The sequence below is a fragment of the Diprion similis genome, chromosome 6, assembly GCF_021155765.1.
Source record: "Diprion similis isolate iyDipSimi1 chromosome 6, iyDipSimi1.1, whole genome shotgun sequence".
In the NCBI taxonomy this organism is placed as follows: Eukaryota; Metazoa; Arthropoda; class Insecta; order Hymenoptera; family Diprionidae; genus Diprion; species Diprion similis.
This window is the reverse complement of record NC_060110.1, coordinates 1,357,203-1,379,612: the sequence shown is the minus strand read 5'-3', so window position 1 is coordinate 1,379,612 and position 22,410 is coordinate 1,357,203. Positions and strand designations below refer to the sequence as shown.

The 22,410-nt window shown below is 38.7% G+C and overlaps 1 protein-coding gene across 1 annotated transcript in view; it reads left to right on the top strand.

Annotated features, from left to right (window-relative positions):
• Positions 1-742: 742 nt before the first annotated feature.
• LOC124406943 (TWiK family of potassium channels protein 18-like) overlaps positions 743-22,410 on the top strand; it is a 66,155-nt gene continuing 44,487 nt past the window's right edge. Inside the window, exons 1-2 of the mRNA XM_046882664.1 lie at positions 743-1,354; positions 3,802-4,087. Of these exons, the coding sequence (XP_046738620.1) occupies positions 1,001-1,354; positions 3,802-4,087 (640 nt within the window). The 5' untranslated portion in view covers positions 743-1,000. The remainder of the gene's footprint in view (positions 1,355-3,801; positions 4,088-22,410) is intronic.

Sequence of the window (22,410 nt, the reverse complement as noted above, 5' to 3'; positions counted from 1 at the left end):
CGCTGAGTAGACGATCGGTTGACCAACCCTCCAAATCAACCCTTCAAATATCTCGTTTGACGACCGACTCGAGTCAGAGTGACTATGCAATTAACACCCCGGAAATGGAAACCGATTTTCTGTCACGTTGTGGAAATTAGTAACATCGGTCTCTTTGATCGAGCGAAAGAGAGACTCGCAATTACGATTTTTGTTTGTAAGCATAGTTACGCAGGCATAGCTGCGGTAGATCGTATCGATTTAACGTTACACACGAAACGTTGCTTTTGAGGGTGAAAAATTAAAAATAATGGAAAGTAAACCTGCTTAAAGATAATTACATTTTTCTCTCCTCCTTTTTTTTACAGATTTGAACTACCACCGAGCGCCGGAAGCAGGAAGACGCTGAGTGCTGACCGCCTTTCTTAGGCACCGTTGAAGAGGCCTGGAAAGTGGGTAAAAAACCTCTGGCCCAAGGCGGGAACCAATTTTAGGGTTTTGGGAGATATAAGCAAATTACTGACTCGCCTCAGCCCATACTAATCACCCCTGTATTCCACCCTGCGTTCGAGGCGATGTGAAATTGGCTGTAAAGGAAAATTGGGCTCTCAACACCCTCGGCGGATGGAGATAAACGGGTATAAAGCATAAAATTTCACGAGTGCATCCGGGAAGGTATCGACGACATGTCCTTGCGAGGAGCGATTGGAGAATAGCGAGGAATGATCGCGGATAAATTAAAAGATCGATACGTTGATCGGGGGTGAAATTTGATGGGAATTGCGGTAAACATGCGGTGACGGTCTGCAATCTCGCCGGAGGAGAGAGCAGCTTTCCGTGAACAATTACGCTTGAAAGATGGCGGAATTTATTGCAACGGTGTCGCGGAGTCAGAGAAAAGCGAGTAGAGATTAGAGTTCCTTTGCGATAAATGCTAGACGTTAAAGAGAAGCGGAATATCTCTGTCAGTCAGCGGGTGGCGGACCATTTGGGACAGATGTGAGAGCGGAGGTTGAAAAAAATGGAAAAAGATACAAGCCGCCATTACCGGGCGTACGAGGGGTTCAAGGCTGCCAATAACGGAAATACTTCGTCGTTAAAGAGGGAAGCCGAACTTCCGCAATCTCAACAGAGGCCGATAAAGTGTCTCTGCTTTGGCGGAGTGCCGGACAAGGCGAGCCATCATTCCTTTTTGAAGGGATTTGTCATTAATCTTGGAATATGCGCGCTTCTTGTCGCCTACACGCTGCTCGGTAGCTTCATTTTCCTCGCCATTGAGGGTGGCAGCGAAAGTCTGCACCAACGAACCTTGGCCACGACCATCGCCAACAACAATCAACCCATGAGACGAAACACCACCGCATGGTTTAAGCAGGTCAGTCACGTTTCCTTGGTTATCTCACTTTTTCATGAATAGTCGAAATCGCTCACTTCGTTAAGTTTTGAGCACCTTGCGTAACGTGAAATTCTATGTTGTAGTCGGGCGAATGTTTTTTCTGGTGAATTTTGGTTACACAGTTTTTAGTAACTTAGAAAAAACTTTGAATGTGGTCGAAATTTTTAGGCACTTGTGGTAAAATATGCAGAATGAGTGATTTTTCTCGTATTTAATTGGTCCCCCTAAAAAACGTTAGATTCTATCAGATTTTGTGACCAGAGCTTGAAAGTCAGTTTAAAAAGTTAATTTCTTTCGACAATACCATTAATCAATTCGTTTCTTCTTTCATACAAATGCGGAAAACTATTTAAAATATTGAATGAACGAATATTCTTTACAAAAAGGCTCAGGTTTTATTTTTTCCGTGAAAATCGGAGATTTTAGTTTCGTTTTAGGCATGAATTAAGTTCTCTCAGACTTCCCATTCATTCCTGACGATGAGATACGAATGTTAGATACGAAATAGTGAAGACTCTCACCTAAATTTGAATACGAAATAATTCTAACGAAGTGCACTATTTTTCTTCAACAGACTCTTCACCCATTCTATAATCATTCGATAAAATATTATCCTGCCGTCAAGGCAAGTTGAAAAACGATTTTTGTTCTGCTGATCATTTTTCATTGTCATGTATTATTATGAAGCTGCACGCACATGAGCACGTGCTATTTTCGTCAAAATTAGCTCGAAATTGAGCAATCAACTTACGCTGAATCTGATATGAACTCCAACACGTTCCAGCGGACCTATAAATCATTGAGTGTATCTTGATTACGCTTAGCTTAAGTGACAAGGATTTCAGTTGAATTAAATGGTCCGATATCGAATTTTTTGACAGCACATTAAATCCGTAAAGCCGTCGGCACGACACTTGATATTGCGAATCCGTGTGAATTTAAGAAATAAAAATTCTCTATCGAAAGACGCAGGACGCGTGTTCAACATTGAAAATCGTCAACATACAAAAAGTAACTTTTTCCATCCCTCACTCTGCACAAGATCCTGACAAAACTTCCCAGAAAGAGCCTAAATCAATTCATGAAGAACCCGAGATTACGTCTAGACCATTTCCTTATTGGACCTCATTTTCGTATGATCAGTCCTATCTTGTTCTGCCTATTGTGGTTGAGTAGGACGATTGTCCAGGAGAGTCTTTCAATCGTAATGGCAAAGCTTGAGAAGAGACTTTAGTGTCTATTGTTGGCGAGTTCAAGGAGAAAAGGGTTTGCCAAATCCGTTGGATCGGTGCTAAATCTCCTTTACGACGATCCAGTGGATAAATATAGAACGACAAATTGAGTACTGGGGTTCGAAAACAACCCAACCTAGCGAAGGTGTCGAAGCCGAAACCGGGGTCCAATGTTTCGTAAATGAGTCATAAGAATCTGGTTCTTATACCCCATAAAGTGCAAGTTTGAAATTGTTGACATAACATCGCAAAACTATTTTTATGCTAATACAACATCTACCAAAGGATTAAGCGTGTAATTTTATCGTGACCTTGAGTGAAAAGGTTGAGTCTTTCCAGATTCTCTTTAAGGTGCTTATAAAGAAGCGTCGTAACACCTCGAAAACGCGGGAATGCAAAACTCCTATACCACTCAAGCGATCAGAGTGAAACTTGGGCAGTTAATGCCTTATTTTGGCAAAAAGTGGAGCGTCTTTTCACTTCTTCAAAATTTGGAAAAAAAATTTACAGATTGGTTGCCACCCACAGAAATTGGCCAAATTTTTACAGTTGCATTGAATGGATCGAACTATCCGGTATGATGCCACTCGGCGGTGATGAAACGCACATTTTGAGCCCAGTCCCATGGGATTTGATGGTGAAATGACGAAATGGTAGCTGATCTGGTTTTCGATTACGAAGTACACCGAAATCTCATTTTGACGACATTTGTTACCGACCTTTCATGCATGCCGGTAATTTTTTACCGACATTACACGCATACATTACCGGCATGCGCGTAATATCGGTAACAAATGTCGCCAAAATGAGATTTCGGTGTTCTTCGTAATCGAAAATCAGATCAGCTGCCATTTCGTCATTTCACCATCAAATCTCATGGGACTGGGCTCAAAATGTGTGTTTCATCACCGCCGAGTGGCATCATACCGGATAGTTCGATCCATTCAATGCAACTGTGAAAATTTGGCCAATTTCTGTGAGTGGTAACCAATCGGTAAATTTTTTTCCCAAATTTTGAAAAAGTAAAAAGACGTTCCACTTTTTGCCAAAATAAGGCATCAACTGCCCAAGTGACACTCTGATCGCTTTTGCAGTATAGGAGTTTTGCATCCCCGCGTTTTCGAGGTGTACGACGCTTCTTTATAAGCACCTTAAGGTACATCAACAGTTTCTGAACCTCGCGCGTGTTTTCAGGTCAGTCACGAGGCTCGTTCGAGAACGGTGGAAAACATGTGGGACATTACGGAGAACCTAAACATCCTGTATCGTGAAAACTGGACGCGGCTAGCAGCACAAGAGATCGCGAGGTTCCAGGATCAGCTTGTGAAAAGGATAATGGAAGACATGATGGCCTCCCAAAGCGCCGGTTCTTTAGCTCCAGCGCACAAACATGATGGCGTCACAGAGCAAAGGGTGCCTGACTACGAGTGGAATTTCGCAAAAGCATTCTTGTATTCTCTTACGGTGCTCACTACGATCGGTGAGTTAAGAATTTTTACCACACCAACAACCGGCTGCGTTACTTACATACTCTAGAAAAAAATCCGCCATCAACATCGTGCTGACATGACCGTCAGTGTGTGTAGTCTCTTTACATCATGGTTCCAGTTTCTGGAATCTGGGCAGCTTTCGTGCGAACGAACAGTTTATTCCGTTACTTAAGAACTCTTCTAGGTCACGTGAGATGGAGTGCAGTGGTACTTTCTGAGCACCTATCGTAAGATCTGATGGTTTCAAAAAATTCTTGGTGGTATTTACTGTTTCACACATCCAAAATCACGGATCACATCATTAATTCGTGGACGATATACGTATGAGTTAGCACATAGGTTCATTTTTCAGCAAACCAGTTGATTGTCGTGAGGTTAAAGGCACAGCGTAAGTCCAATTTGACTTTGTAAAAGACTCTTGTCTTCAAAAAACGTTGCATTTTCCTTAGAATGTACAGTGAATCTATGAAATGAAAAATTAATACAGTAAACATCGTCGATTGACTAGACTTTGAGAAGAAATGAAAAACAAAATCACCTCATTCGACCGGGTTTGCTAAAAAATGTTCTTACTTGCTGCCTATGAATTGATCATATAAAACACAGTTTTCTATGCTCAAACAGCAAATTCAATAACGAACTTTTCACAACCTCCAGAATTCATGGTACTTGGAAAGAAGAAAAGTGATATTTGAATCAGTTTCCGCGACAGAATTATGGTACTAATTAATTAAACAACGGACAATCCGTGTGAATTTATGATCAATTAATTGATGGCAGACGACATAGTATAGGAGTACATAGAAACAGGGGTTAAACCAACGGTACATGGGATTCAATCGTATAGGGCAGCCAGTTGTTTGCAGCCTTGTTAGGTTCGTCGGCCGGAGGCAGCGCGAGAGGGAATCTCGATTCGGTGAAATTGCCTCAGTTCTGCTTCCGGCATTAATTATCATCCCGCACACGCCGATTTCTCGCAACATTACTTCAGCCTGCGGAGCTTGTCAAGTTGACAAAAGTCTTACGCTTATGGAACGCGGAAAGTTTCTCCCCGAGGGAAGACGGATGCGAAACGTTAAGGGCGCTAGAGGGATGAGAAAATTCCAGCGTGGATTATCATGAGATATATCTTTGAAAAATTCACGAAAGTATGGTCAGTTATTTTTCACAGGGGATGCCGGGCGCACAAATGCGGAAGTATTGCCGGCCCGATACTCCCAACTTGTTAATGGCCACTTTCTTCTCCTCCCATTAGGTGAACCGACTCGTGTTGTGGCAGCGCAACAGCGGTCACGGCCATCAAAACTTTCCGTTATACTTCCCAGCCGTCATGTTTCTGCCCTCAAATACATCCAGGGTGAAAAATTATACGGTTTTTTTTTTAAACCGATGTCAAAGTGCTCGGAATTCCGAGTCCAATGTCTGCCTGGCTAAACAAATTGGCTTTGCCTTATCGCGGTAGAGTTTATTCGATTGACATCTTCCCTAATACCTCGGAGAATATCGATGTAACCCCGCATGGATCTTGAAATACGTTTCCGTTCTTATTCTGATTGTGAACGTTTACTTCATCGATCTGAGAATATTAACATTAGATTGAAAATGATTTAGCTTTTAATCGCATTTCTGCTCCTCAATCGCTCGGTTCAATTTTTGTTAGTTATCAAAAAATCGTCGATACGAAAAAAAATTCGAAATGGCGAAATATGTTAGAAAAAAGCGGTTAGACGTAAGGAAAAGGCAATTTAAACACACGAGTAAAAAATACCGGACTGAATTGTCTTTAAAATAAATAACAGTGAATTATTATAAAGTGAAAACTATTTCAATACATGAATAATTATCTGTAATCTATTTTTTTATGCACCGAATCTGATAAATTAATGTTCACTCAAGTTCTGTATTATAAAGTGTAATTTTTGTCTCTAATCAGTAAAGTGAGGGCCTGAAGTTCGGTAACTAGATTTCAATTTTTGAACAATGGAACGAATTTCAGATTGATCATCGTGTGTAGTCCAGGACTGGTTAGTATTGCTCTCCTCCTAACTCGTGATCTTTTCATTTTCCACCCGTGTACAGTGACAATAATTTACCAATGATCCGTGGGGTCATTATTCGCTAATGTCAGGCCTTATTTGCGCTTGGAATTAATTCACGACATATTGATTTTGCATGTTTCACATCCCGGTGTTACACGAACTTGATCATACAACCAAATCGAAACATCGCGTAGTGAATGTAGAGAAATGGTAAAATACGAGAAGTCGTTCACTCCGAAAAAAGTAACAACGCTCGATTGCAATATTTCAAATGGAATTGCAAGAAATCTTAATTTTTTAATATATTTGTTTATTTGCGAAGTATTTATTATTTAGAATAAGAGTGAAAGATACAATATTCAGGAAATGGTATATAATTTATTTGAGCAATGAGCTCTCAGAAGCGGAGTAACCAAAGAAAAGTGCCATAGTAAATCAGATTTCTAATTTATATTAACAAATATAGTAACAACAGGTTAATGCGCATAATTGAGAAGCCAATCTTTGCGGTAATTACGTTGAAATGCGATATACGGATACTGCGGAATGCGAAGAATGCGAAAATGTATAAAATGCTTAACAAATCATCGGAATAACAATTGATAGCACCAAAGGTGCGAAACAATGAGCTATATAATAAGATGACTCGAATACGAATCGACAAGTTTAAAGTTGTTTAACGACGAACATATAATACAGTAAAACGATTGAGAATAAAACTGGTGATCACCGCAGAGATACATTAATACAAGTACATAAATTGATAATTGTAGAATAACGACTACACAAAATATAAAACAATGAACAAATAGAGAAAACTAGGCGGTAAAACAAATGTTTCGATATAAATGCAACTCAGTAAAATTCGGCTCACAGCCTCAAAAACGATTCGTTTGAACAAATTTAATCAAAATTGTAACTCACACAGAACCAGAATGTTTCGATGTAGTTATTATAACAGGATGATAAGTTTAAAATTTACTGAGCTGCGTCTGCCGGTCTTACGCAGAGCACGTTCCGTCTATATCTGCCGTATGATGACGACGCTACGCACCTACAGATTAAACATCGAAGAGGGGGAAATTCGTGACGACACATGTCGTGAAATTGTGAGAGTAGTTTAAGGGGCATCAAAATCCGTTGAAATTTTGTAATTATAAAACTCTAAATCAACCCAAAGAATAACTATGAAATAATTATTCCACTTATACATTGAGAAATTCGTTTTTCAACAGACGTTTCATTGTATGTTTCAGATTTCTATAATTTTCAATGATTTCTCATTGATTATTAATACAGAATTTTATTCCAATTTTTTTGGAATAAGATTCTTTGCTTGTGAGCATTGAATTACTAAACTTTTTTCTTTAAATAATTATTAAATTTATATAAAAATGAGGTGGTTTTGTTTTCCAGTGACAATCGAGATTGGGTGAGTCCATGTATGCAGAATTCGGTGAAAATGAAGTGCTTCTCGTATCCAGTCAGTATAGATATAGTTTCATTTCGTCAAGGAAAAGACATTTAACTTTTTCCTCGATTTTTTTTCCTACCTAATCTTTTCATTACGGTTGATTACGAAAAGTATTAACGTTCTTTTTAACGAGTCGTCTGCGTAGAAAAATATCACAGTACAAAACCTGCTTTGGACATTTCAGCCTGTTTGTAGTCAACTACGTAAAGTCTCTTATACTTTTATTACATCAGCTCTGTTTGAATGAATCTGAAAAAACTTGAAAAGCTTTTTTAATTAATCTCCGGGCTATGAACCGCAGCCTGGTTTCACTCGAATCAAGTGCAGGTTTCTTTATATATATATATATATTTTGTTTTACTGCAGTGTATTCGATCCTGTAAGGATATGGAAGCCAGAAAATAATCTGCTTACAAAAAATTTCACTTACTGGTTTCACCGAGCTCGCTAGTAATTTTATGTTAGGCAATTACCTGTTAAGCACATTTCTTCGCAAGAAAGTTGCAGCGTGTAACAGCGTGGAGAAAATAAAATACGAAACAGGTCAGACATATAAAATGGTGATTACATTCATGCCCATCGCTTATGGTAGTATAACTTTTTTCTCATTAAATAATCTGACCAAACGGAATTTTATGGATATATGTGATTTTTACAAAAGTTTCATATAATAGTTGATTTTGTTTTTTCTTCCATGAATTACATTGAATTACACTTTTCAGAATTTCGATAACTATTTGCTACTGCGAATTTTCTTCTTAAAGCATGATTTCTGAAATTACATCGAGACAATACGTATTTTGATTTTACTATTTTATGCATGTGCTAACAAACCCAGTCTTAGATCGTATAATGAAGTTAAAATTTTGATAAAATTCTCCTGTATAATAGCACGCCTATAATATCACTTTCAAGCCTTATCGCGAAATGGCTGAAAATTTCCGTTTGTTTTGAGTACACACGATATACTTGGGAATAATTACATTAAAGGTAAAGCTTCAACACTTTTTGAAGAGATCAACGCAAGTGGAAGTTAAAGCCAAACTCTCGGTATAACACGACTATATTTTATGCGCATGTAAATAAGCCACGAAAATCAACCGCTAAAAATTTTTTTTATATCAAATTTGTGCACGAATTCGTTTCTTTGTGACAAGAGATTAAAATACAAATACCTGGATTACCCGAAAGTATTACACAAATTATAAAAATGTCCCAAAATCCTTAGACAAGCTTCGTACTTACCGTCGAATAAAACTTGGCTTGCGACTATCACCGATCTTATCATAAATCGTTTCAGGCTGTCTTCGTTCGAAAGTTGGCCTCGTCTCCTCGCTTTTACCACCAGGTTTGATAGAAGCGCGTTATCGCTACAAGCATTGTGCTCTTCCCTCCTTTGTGTGCTTCTGGTATTGTAATAAAAGTTTCAAATTTCTGCAATACTTCATCCCAGAGTCGAACAACTTTCTGGCATGACCTGATGTTCACGCGTACCTGCGGCTACATGTACTATACACGTATGTTACACTCGTAGAAAACGAACATTCGAATTTATTTACATATATTATCTCTCTCCCCAGTCAGAGGACGAGTGAATATTTGGCTATTTGCCTTTTCACTGCGATGTGTGTACCGTGCACACACGTGAAGTGACCGGTAAAGTAAAGTTGGACAAACACCAAAAATGAAAGAACACTTTTCCTGGTTGTTTTTCACAATTCATTTTTTTTTTTTTTTTTTTTATTATCATTTTTTTAACCCTTAGGGTAACTCATTACCTCACGCTGAAAAACCTAGTTGTACGAGATGTATGAATGTTTTGAGACTTTTAACCGATTGTTTCATGTTTTTTGAAAAGTTCTTTAACATTTCTAATGATTTTTATCGGTCAATTTATAGATGACGTTCTTAAAACTGTTCATATATGTATTGCAAAATTACTGGAGGTGAAAAATGAAAAAAATTACAACTCATAAAATTTTCTGTTTTTGTGTTTTATTAGCTTTTAAATACATATTTTAGACCTTTAATTTCACTTTTTCTGAGCCTGGGGTTACTAGGTACCCCGTGTGGCCGCTAAGGGTTAATTTTTCCCGTTACACAGGATATTGGACGGATCAACGTTTTCAAAGAACAAACTTAACCACGAATTGTGATACCTGGAATTGAGGGATGTAATAATCGACATTACCGGATGCGCAGTTCGAGCCAATGTTTTTTGTAATTTGTTTTGTAAACCGTTTATCGCTTGATGTTCCCTAAGTCAAGAGTGCAGAGTTAATTTGAAAGTCGATATTTATGCGCTGCATTAAACTTTCCTGATATTATATACACTTGTTATTCCTATGAAGAAAATCCAATGAACAAGGAAAAGGGGAGGAGAAAAAAGTTACCGTGCAGAACGCCAGGCGGAGAAAGTCTAGCCCAGCTGAATACACTTAATGGCGTTATAATTTATCAACTTTTAATCCGACGGAAAAATCTCCGACTTCCAAAGCAGCACAAACTTCCTTCGAAGTTAGGTCAGATCCTCAGAGTAATAGTCATGATACTACAAATAACGGATCGTTTCTTGTCCTTACAAACATAAATATATATATATATATTAGGGTGCTTCGTTTGAGAAGACCATTTTTTTTCTTTTTTTTTTTTCACTCTTGACCTAAAATTTTATCGAACATGTCAAAATAAAAATTTCCTGAAATTTACAACCCTCAAAATTACTATTAAGTAATTTCCTTTAGCGTGAAAAGATTTAGCATCTAAAATACACGTAAATTAAAATCCTTTTTTTCCAAAATTCTGTATGTTTGCGGCATTTTGTACTATCACATGGAATCAAATCGCAATCTACTCAGAATTGAACGATCTACAAAAGTGCCCGTTGCGACACAAGTGTAACTTAGATTGGTATTTAAATCTTTCAATTCTTTTACAAATTTGTGATTTACATTTTTTTGGTGAGTTTACTTATTTACGAAATAACAGCGAAAAAACGAAAATTTTGGGTAAAAATCAACTTTATTGGTCTGTACCAAGGCACCAGTGTAAGTGAATTTACTAAACATACTGCTGAACTTACGTGATAAAGGTACAAAAAAATTTGATCACGGTCTATTTTTAATTAAAAATCTATCATAACAAAAAGAATTAATAGGCATCTCTATTAATTTCACTTTACGATTTCGATTATCTCATGACTAGATTGAGAAATGTCGCATAAATTCCGTAGTCAGATTTCGAATTTTCCAAACCTGAGTTCTAAATTCATCCCTATGAACTTTAGTTTTACTTGATAGTACGTCATACCTATACTGTATTTAAAAAGTTTCTCAACAGTTTTTAGAAGTTCTTGAAATTTCTTGTCAATCTAATCAAGCTGCGCGTGTAGAAATTGTGTCTAAAATACTTAACAATATCAGATTTCAGCAAAGCCCAAAAAAGAAGAAAGAATTTTGTAAATTATATTATTAACATCAATTATACATCCGTTCTGATCTACTTTTTTTTTCGTCCATTAAATTTTCAGTCCATAACTGTAAAAATAATACAAAAATTTATTGAAATTAAGGCACAAATACAAAGTAATAAATTGACGATAATGTTACAGTAAATTCAAAAGATCAGTTTTCGAAGAATACTTGAAAAAAGTAAAGTAAATTTATCTTGCGTGAGAGGACGAGACTTGAATTGCAATTTTAGTAAAACTCCGACAAAATTTTCCAACAGTGCAAGTTGTACCATTACATCAGTTTCGAAGTGAACCGTTACAGCTGCAATTTCGTTACAGCGGACCCTGCACTTAACACTAATTGCGCAAATTTCTGCCTGACATTTCCACTAATGAGTAAAAGCCCCGTTCGAAATAAGCTTGTCAGTGAGGGACGCTAGAATATCGGTGAAAAATGGAAGAAAACAGTTTATTTTCCGCCGACGATATGTTATAATGTGAAGATTTATCCATTTGATTATTTAATCAAAGAAAATACCGGTAACGAATAGCCTCATTTAGTATCAAAGTGTTGCTTAACATAAATCAGGTTGACATGAATCAAGATTATTGGCACATAGAATTTAAAGATTTCTCACAGCTGGCTGAATTGACGTAATACATTCATTCGTCGCACACACATTCATCTAAAATGTATCGATCGACCCCGAATATGATAATTTTTAAATGATTAAAGCTTGACTTTACATGGAAATTCTGTGCCACGTGTGATGCTAAGTTGAACAGAATTTTTCTATAAAAAAGATACGTATGATAAGCGAATAGTGAAAAATAGATTTTATACGCATACATCTGAATATAAATATACCGAACTTGACGCAATTTTTGGAGAGGTTGAACAGATCGTCACGTAATCCACCTTTGATCCCTTACAAGATGATACCAGTTGTGAAAATAGTGTTTCCGGGTCGTGATAATTATATGTTGTTAAAATAATATTGCTACAGGGTTTGAAGGGTACCGATTTATCGTGGCTGAATTTTGTTTATAGGGGTATTCGACCCTCAGGACCTCAAATTTTAAGTCATTTTTGAGCTGCATGGTCGAGTTTCGAGAAAACAGCCAAATTTTACGTTTTTTACATTTTCTTCAAAAACTGCTGTCCTTAGATGAAAAATTACTTGACCATCGTGTGGAGCCGAAAATTTTACATCGAGTTACGTCCTCACGTGTTGGAATCGGAGTCGGATTAACAAATTAATAAAATAGAAATTCTACTTATCGATGGCATCTGGGAAAGTTTGGTGAAATATTTTTTTCTCTTCATTTGTTAATCTAACTCCGTTTCCGACACGTGAGGACATATTTCGATGTAGAATTTTCCGCCCTACACGATGATCAAGTCATTTTTCATCTATTGACAGCAGTTTTTGAGAAAAATCAATAAAATGTAAAATATGGCTGTTTTTTCGAAACCCAGACTATGCAGCTCAAAACTGTCTTCAGATCCGAGTTCCCGGAGTTGGAAAACCCCGATAAACCAAAATGCAGCCACGAACCGAATATTTTGAGTTCAAACTTACTTTGACTGGGCTACAACGTCTAGTTTGACGCGGTAATATTTGAATCTTTCAAAATAGTTGCCATATTTTTGGTTCAAACTGTTCCGATCTTGCACCCACGCCAAAAATCGTGCAATCTCGAAAGCAGGATGCAGCGTGGTGTGGCAATCCATTAGGAAGGCGGGTCTTCGCGGTCGTCTTATTGTTAGTTTAGGCGACTCTTGTATCCACCTGATTAAAATCTACCCCCAACAGCGTAAGACGAGCGGCAGGAAGCACAAAATGTGAACTTTTCGCTGTCCTTGGCTTCAGTGAAAGAAATTTTCATCCGAAGATCACACGGCTCGTTTCGTTAGTGGAATGAGAATGGAAGGCAAGGCTGCAACTATTTGTAAACAACGGTCTTCCGATATTTTAGCGTCGAAACCAGCGTTTCACGTATCGTACATATATTTGGTTTCCACGTTTCATGCTCCGAGTGATTCCAACATGGTACATCGTCTGGAAGTAACAACAAGGAAAGATTAACGACGACGTCTCGATTCGATACGGAGTTCGGGCTCGAGAACTGAGAATCTCTGAAACGTTTTTTTCAAATAATCCAAGCTTGCATGGACTGCAAAGCTTTCAAGCGGATCGATTGCGAGTCTTAGGTGGAATTTCGATACTTTTTATTGATTTTATTACGAGACAAAGTCGTAAATTGAGTACAATTTACTAAATTATTGTATTCGTGAGCTAAGAAACCTTTTTAAAAATTCGAAAATTGGACTTTAAACAGAAGCTTATTACTGGGTAATCAATACTTCGTTTCAAACTATTGCGAAGTGGTTAAAAATCAAGCAGATTGGTTCGATTTTGCTACACAATGGCTCATTCTACTCGGAAGACTACCATTTTCTGCAACGTCACTCATCGTAACAAACTATATTATTTTTTTTTTTCCCCGATAACAATGGTACTCCAGTAAATTTGCATAAAATTAGCAATCCTGGAGTAAAATCGAACGAAACTATTGGAAATGTTGTAGAAATCTAAAATTTAACCATTTTGAAGCGATCTTTAAGGTGCCGCTGACCTGTCTTGAAAATATCAAATCGTGACGTCATAAATATGTGCAGCGCCTCTGAACGTTGAACGGTGAACTAAGGCCGCTGATTTCATTGGCTTGTTCTGTTAGATCCAACCAATGATGTCAGTTACAGATCGAAACATACTTCTTGTGGACCATAAACGGGCTGCTGTCACATGAAAAACGCGTATACGAATCGAGCCATGTTTACAAAAAAATAACTGATAGTATAAGTTTTCCCGGATAACGTGTGTGCTTTTGTACGTGTGAATCTCCCTGGCGAGGGTGAAAGAAATTGTGGAACGGTGCAATCAGTGAATATTCAACATGCGGTAGCTCCGATCGGCCATGTTTGTTGTCGCGTGATTTTATTCACTTCATCATTGTTTATTATAAACATTATCAGCGATTTGCCTGAGCAGTGACTGAGATTCACACGTACACTATTATTCAAGCTACGATTTAAAATATTTCCAAATAAGATTCATACTCTCGTTATCGCAGGATTCGTATAGGCTTTTTCACCCAATTTCCCCGCTTCTGACGTCACGAAATATATATATGACATGCCAGGTCAGCGGGGCCTTAATAAAGCACCTACAACTATATGCAATCTTTTATTTATAATTTTAATGTTTCCTACTTACGTATTGTTAAAAAATCTTCATAGCACGAAAAAATGCTACTAGTTATTCAATTTTTTGCTATCAAGAAATTATATTTCAAGTATTTCCAATTCTGAAAAAATCATGTAACGCAGTTTTCATCGAGGCGAAGTGATTATAATTCAGGATTTTGAAAATAATTGTTACGTGAATGGTGGAGCCAGCAAAACTAGATAAATTATATTGTATTATATTGTACGCCGTTCGGTCACCGCAGCACTAAGCGGAAACTGACTGCGGCTTACGCTTTCCAATTTTCCCTCTGTTTGATCTCCCGTTTTGGAATTCACGATATTTCCTCATGTCGCCAGGGTTGCTGGAAGTCTAAAGACCGCTGATTCCTACCCTTCTCCCTGTTTCCTTTCCCTTCATTTCCGAGTCCTCGGCATACACACGCATGCACCTCGCCAAATTTCCTCCGTACGATCGTAGAATCAATCGAATTCCCTTGGTGCCAGGATGTAATCTTAGTAAGCTCGGGAAATTTCTAACCCAATTCGATTAGCACCTGTCCGTGAATTCAATACGAAGGTGAGGCAAGTGGAAAACATATATCACTCTCGCTTCGACTTCAGTCAGGAGGAAAAAAAAGAAAAAAAAAACTCGGAAACATAAAGAGAAGAACATTGGGACGACCCTCAATGAGTATATAGGTATAGACACAGCTGCGTGGTATATATAACACAAGGAGACGGAGAGCCAACAGAATTTTTCGAGGAAATCGGAGCGGTGAAGGGTCTCTCAGCTGTTTTTCTTTTTCTCCGGATTCGAATCACGACTGTCTTGTTGGGAATTGCGGCACGTCACCAACCATCTCTGCTGCCACCCTGATCCTCATCGTCACCCCAACATCTCCTGGGCTGCCTGCACGGCATCCACTCCCTCCATCCACCGTTAAATTGCTATTTTTATTTCCTATTTCTTCTACTCGCAGTCACTTGATCCTTCGAAATTTCAATTCATTTTCCGCACTACTTAAAGGCACGTATTTTGGATATATTCTGCATTAGGCTTCAGAAATGCGGTTTGTATTTCATATGCACCACAACAGAGTGAAATTTTCAAAGCTGATGCAACTGGAACTTGGGTTCGTACGAATAATTCCTCATTAAGAGGTTTTTTCCAGTCATCTAATTGGGACAATTTTTTCTGCTTTCTTTGGCTTGAGTTGAGTTCTAGGATGAATCAGCCAAATCGTTTGAATCGAAAGTTAGGAAGAGAAAAACAAACTGTTCAAAAATCTCCAACAATGTTATTTACACCAACGACATAGTGAAGATGAGGTCAACACTATTCCATGTACTATGTGATGAAATGAATTTGAGCAAATTCAACGATCCGTACTTTATAATGGGATGCTGTTTCATTCGGAATCACTACCATCGGTGCAAATAACGTCTTTCTTTAGAGATCCTTTAATGGATCTTTCCTCTTTTCCATATTTCATACATAAAACCATAGTGAGTATAACCAAGTGACAAGGTTCAAAAAGGGGATGAAAACCGTGGAAAAGGTTACAGTTGAATGAAAGAAGTTGGCGTGAATCCGAAAGGGGTTATCAGGCCGCAAATAACGTGGTTTGAGAATTCCGAGACAACACGGCTTGTATAACTGGGGGAACGAACGAGGGATCGGTCCGTTGGCGCGTCGATTAACGCTTATTCAAGCTTCCTCTGTTCCGCGAGAAGGGGAGCTAGACTGGAGAGATATTGGCCGGACGTACTTGGAACGTTTACGAAAATGGATGGAAACACGCGAAAGCGCGCAGCTGAGCCGGGGTGAAATGAAGGGAGCAAAAGAACATCGGGAGCTTTAAAGGGGGTCCAAACCTTCGGAGCACAGTGCCGGTTTCGCGTTGGTATATCTTCATTCACGGGGGCTATAGACACCCTCGCTGTTTGGGTATGAACGATAATTTTCACCCCAATCCCTTACCTGGCTTCCGTGCGGCGCGGTTTCATTCGGCAATCTCGCTCAGTTAAGCGTCGATAAAGTCCCGGGTCCGAGAAGAAAAGCCTCCTATATCAATCTTTATATCGTCGGCGTAGGTTAATAAACACCAGAGGGATCCATCATCCGCCTTGCCCCTCGTGACGCGGAAGATAATATATCGGTGACTCGCGAATCCGCGAGTTATTTATGCGCGAGGAGCTTTTCGACATTTGGCTTGTGTGCATATTCATGAGACAATGGATGAATCGAAGGGCCGTGTCGATGTTATTTTCACATAACCATCAACCATCGCGAGCTGGGGTTATTCGCAAGCTGTCATCCATGGATCTATGGATTTTTCAATGCTGGCTTGTTCCTGCAACAATCAGACGTGACTTGGAGCCTGACTTTTTCTCTGAGACCAGATTGTGGTTCCTCTCGAGTGTGGAAGGAAAGTCTTTAAATCTGGAAAGTTGCAACATTTAAAATTTAGATGATACGGTCGTGCAGTTTGATTGATTTTAATTTTTACATAAAATCTAATGAAACGTAGAAACACGAGTCTCTTTCAGTTAGACCAAGAGTCTGCCAAGTTTTTTTTTGTGGAAGTTGGATCGTCTTATTGCGCAGCATTTTTATTTAGAGTAGAACTTGACAGTCATGGACGCAGCTTGTTTGATCGTTCTCAAGATGGAATACGTTGATGACACTTTTTCAAAATATCAAATAAAAACACCATTCTAAGGAGAACTTGGTGTACAACTTGCTGTGTTCGTCATATTGGGGTTTTCTTGAAAGTTTCAAAGTAGATTCTCAGCGAAGGATTTCAATGCCGTACCGTCCTTTCGACTAAGGTCAGACACACAAGCTGCGGTTGTCTTATCTGTCGTAAATGCCAGAAGCTGGTCTCAGCAAAACAAATGAAAAGAAGAAGAAGACGAAGAAGAACAAGGCAAGTTCTTGATACCATCTTTGCAAATAATATATACTCATACGAAGTAACCAAGGAGTACCTGCTTTGTGCAAGCGAAGATTACAGCGTCTATTCGCGCGTAGATGAAATAATCATTTCCATTGTTCTACAATACGGAAGGTCACTGGCTGACTACATCTTTCCAACCTCTGGATTGTGCCTCATATTTACTGTTTCTCCATTCCGTTTTCCCTTAACTTTTTTCTTCTTTTTTTCTTTTTATTTTTTTTGAGCCGATTACGAAGTCGGGTCTGGCTGCAAAAAGCTTATCTTTGAGCCAGGTAGTCGTTAGACGGATCTCCTCGCTTCGTATTCCAAGTATAATTTCTAAGCGGCTATCGGTATCGGGTGGTTATAAAATTCTTCTCCACCGCCAACTGTATCGTCACTGTATAGAACCTCAACACTGTCGAGGATGTACCACGAAGGTGGTGGCAGATCCAGAGTTTTGGCAAGCGGTTCATAACTCCAACGAAAAAGAACGTGCCAGTGAAAAGGAGAGAGCGAAGAAGAGGCATAGCCGAGATATCTCGATCCTTGCGAAGGTCTGCCGAAGGATCATGTCGTGTACCAGTCGCAATCATTTTTGTGTTGCTGATCGCTGGTCTCAGATATATTGGATTACATCGCGGCACTGGGTTACGATCGTTTCACTCTCGGGAAGGGACGGAGAAATCTAAGGAGATACAAAAATTTTCATGCCACCCTAACGCGAGGCGTACACACTTATTCACACATGCGTATAAATTACGTTCAAGCAACTACACAGATATTCCAGGGGTTGAACGGTCGTTTAATCTGAAAGAACCCCCGGGAATATGTAGGACTGACGACCGTGGTGAAAAAATGCTTAGCATCATCTGCCGGGACTGTCACAGATCCGGGTGAGAGATATTTCACATTTCAACCGAGAGACGGTTTTTAGAACTTAAGGTGCTTATAAAGACCCGTTGTACAACTCGAAAACGCGGGGATGCAAAACTCCTATACCGCTCAAGCGAGCAGAGTGAAACTTGGGCAGTTGATGACTTATTTTGGCAAAAAGTGGAGCGTCTTTTTACTTTTTCGAAATTTCGAAAAAACTTTTACAGATTAGTTACCACCCACAGAAATTGGTTAAATTTTCACAGTTGCACTGAATGGATCGACCTATCCGGTATAATGCCACTCGGCTGTGATGAAACACACATTTTGAGCCCAGTCCCATGAGATTTGATGGTGAAATGATGAAATGGCAGCTGATCTGGTTTTCGATTACGAAGTACACCGAAATCTTATTTTGGCGACATTTGTTACCGACCTTTCATGCATGCCGGTAATTTTTTACCGACATTACACCCATACATTACCGGCATGCGCGTAATATCGGTAACAAATGTCGCCAAAATGAGATTTCGGTGTACTTCGTAATCGAAAACCAGATCAGCTGCCATTTCATCATTTCACCATCAAATCTCATGGGACTGAGCGCAAAATGTGTGTTTCATCACCACCGAGTGGCATCATACCGGATAGTTCGATCCATTCAGTGTAACTATGAAAATTTTGCCAATTTCTGTAGGTGGTAACCAATCTGTAAAATTTTTTTAGCGGAATTGACTAGTCATCCGATATGTTTTGGCTGTTTAGTTTGTCACGAGTAACATGCGCACAGCTGGCTCGGGCTTTCGAAACATGAGTTTAGTTGAAAGGTTGGAGGGCCGCAGATCGGTGTGCACCAACCCTTAACGTGATCTTCATAAATGCACTCAATACCTCGGGCAGCAGGTGGAGAGCAAATCTCATGAGTGCTCGAAGCCTGTCTTTTCAGGAGAAATTTAATCGTAAATTACAGATTGGCACTACTCCGTCGGACGGATGGGTACCCTCGTCGTTTTTATCCTTGATGACGATTCAAATGCGTGCTAAAAGGGTGGAACTCTGCTCGGAAGATAGCGGAGGAAACAATTGGCCCTTCGTGACGCGAGTTCCGTTCTCCCATCCGCTCTTGAAATGGTTCCGCTGTCTCGGTTTACCCGCAGAACTATGCGGTTGTACACCCACATGCTCCTTGCTCACGTATATTACATATGTATATATCCATGACCATATATGTAGATGGAGTTACAGTGTAATTCAGGACTCTGTGTGCAGACTACCGGACTCCATAACGCATGTACGGCTCAAAGTCATAATTCATACTCATGCTTACGTTGGTTCTAGTCCAGCTAAGCCTTTGACTTTGCGCTCGCCACTTTAATCTCGACACCATTCAACCTAGCGCATCATCGGATAGAGCTCTTTTCTAGCAGGGTACGATTTGAAAATTATGCTGGTGATTGCTTGGAAAACAGTAAAGAAGGGACATTTTTTTTTTTAAGAACATTCGATGTCTTAGACTTTGGTGCCTTAATTCCGAATATTGAGGGTGTTGATATGCAGAATCTGAAAAAGGTTCAGAAGAATGGAAAACGGTGACATTGAAATTTATAACTTTTAATCGTCAAGTTCAGATCAGATTTCGATCAGGCTGCAATTTGAGTTACGTTTTAGTGCATGCTAGAGTTTGGAAGCCCTCTGAATTTACGAGAGACGTGTTCATCAATTCTATCACAATTATGAATTGAATCTTACTGGTCCTTTAATTTTAAGTCCTGTAGATGCAGAGGCCAAAGAAATTTTTTTTGCCTGAATAAAGAGCTATTTCGTAGAATATTCTGAAATATTTAGAGCAAGTTGAAAATAGGATCACGATTATCTCTTCAAGTCCATTGTAGTAAAAATTTGAACCAGTCGAACGTATATTTCACTGTCAAATGGATCCGGAAATAAATCTGCACTCGAGAGGTTAAATCGATATGAGAAGTATAGAATATACGCGGGAAATTCGAGATTCAATTATGATCCCACTTTTGAATTCACTCTAGAAATTCCACGATATACTTTTTCATACCAAAAAGAAATCAGACGTCTCATTTTTTGGGCCTTTGCATGTACTTTTTTAGTTTCCGAGGATTTACCTTAAGACGAGTTTCTTATTCGAGAAGACCGAACTCTTTACACAAAAAAATTTTGACAGAAACTCCAAAAAATTTATGGAAAAATGATAAATGATTAAAAAATACGGTAAAATTCGTCAATGTGTTATACATTCCAGTGTACACTGTACCATATCTAAATTGTAGTTAGATTATAACTTCACCCTTAAAATTTTAGCCGAAAATCGGTGGATTATCGATCACATTCACAGTTTGCTTCTGTATTTCTAACTTTCACCCAGTGACTATCACCAAACGACGTTTGTTTGTTTGCATACGTTCATAAATGTCAGAAGTGTGCATCCCGGAAGGAACACGAATGCCACCGGAAGCACTTCGCTGCTCTGGGGCTCACATGCATCTTCTACAGCTTCTCATATCTCATCTGTATTGCCGGAGGTAAGAGGCAGGTTCTACCATATACTGGGTCTCGCTTCTGCGACGTCGGATTTTGATCACGAGGATAACTGCAGTGCACACCGCGAATCGCTTTCGTTTTACATCAATTTTCTATCGGACAGGTAATTACAGTTTGTGATATCCACGCGAGGCCATTGTTGAGACGTGCCTCGCATTATTATTGCCGAATATACTTCTCAACTTGCGTTTTCCGTCTCTCTAGCCGCACTTGTATTTCCGCAGCCGTAAATACTGGCCGTTGCATCTGATATCGAGAAATTTATAAAACGTTTCGGACTTCACCCTTTGTGGCTATTCCACGTACACCCATCGGCCAGTGATTCATACTAGGGTTGATTTTGTTTTTGACTTTTTTTCAATTTCGACTTGCCCGCCTCCCAGATTGCATTCAAATGGGTAAATCAAAATCTTTTTTAAGACACAGATCTCTGTCTAAAATCCTAAACCCTCGCTCAAGGGTCATGAAGCTTGTCATTTTAAATGCACGCGTTTTTACTGCAGTTTCGATATATTTATTCCAACGCAGGAAACATTGTTTGCGAAAAAATGTGTTGCTGTAAAAAATTAGTAAGCGTTGATTTTAATATTAAGAGCAATTAGTGGACCTCATAATGCAAATATTTCATAAACATGTAGGAGCATCGACTATGGTGCATTCTATGTCAATTTTATTTCGTTAGAATATGAATATATTTTTAACTCGAGTAAATTTCGTATTCAAGATTCGTTACAAAAATATAATCGAAGATTTATTCTGAAGCGGTGATACAAAACGAAAATACTCCTTGGTTCCAACTTTCTAATTCTTTTTATAGGATATTCCGTGGCAATTTTAGACTGTTTGATCCTGACCATATTCAGTTCTCTGATTTTTCTTTAACATCCTGACGGATTCAGATGGTATAAGATAATAACCTGCAGTATCGTTGTGAATCTATGACCCGATAAAAGTGAATACTCTGATTGACACACATATAGAATAATGTACAAATATCGAGCCTGAGTAAATTAAATTACATGGGAGCTTCAGGGGACCCGAAATCCGCGCTTTTTAATCGATCGGTAGCAACACAGAAGCGTCGCACAATCCGTGCAAAATAATGGAAATGCTCCGAACGATTCAAAAATTCAACAACAGATGTTACCGCCGCGATGAAATGAGATTCATCCGGATGTTCAATTAAACTTGAAAATTTAACGACAATTCTTCCATTTTTATTCTTCGTTTTTATTTCTTCTTTACTATACTTGTTGTCACGCAGCCGGGCAATGGAAGGCATCTAATGTGCAGAAAAGCTCCATTTTTGCGAGAGAAAATATTGCGAAACTGAATTCTGCAGGGTAGTGTGGCTAGAATTCTGAAAAGATTACCAGACGCTTTGAAAACTGTGTTGGTCGAATATATGTACCAGTCAACACGAATTTTGATTCTGGGCTCTAGATGCAAATTTTTCATTTCTTCCACGTAGCTAATAAAAGAAAAAATAGTTTTATTAGATGAAGTTTGATTTTGCACAAGCTAGAACAATATTTCGGATTTTAAGAAAAATGACATGTTTTCTCAAACATTCATTGTGAATAACAATTGAACAAAATTCAATTTCGCTTTTAAATTTTTTAATAAAAGTCACTTAAACGCGAAAGTAAATTAATTTGTTTTAGTTAGTAAAATTTGAGACCTAGAATCCAGACTCAAAATTCGTGATTA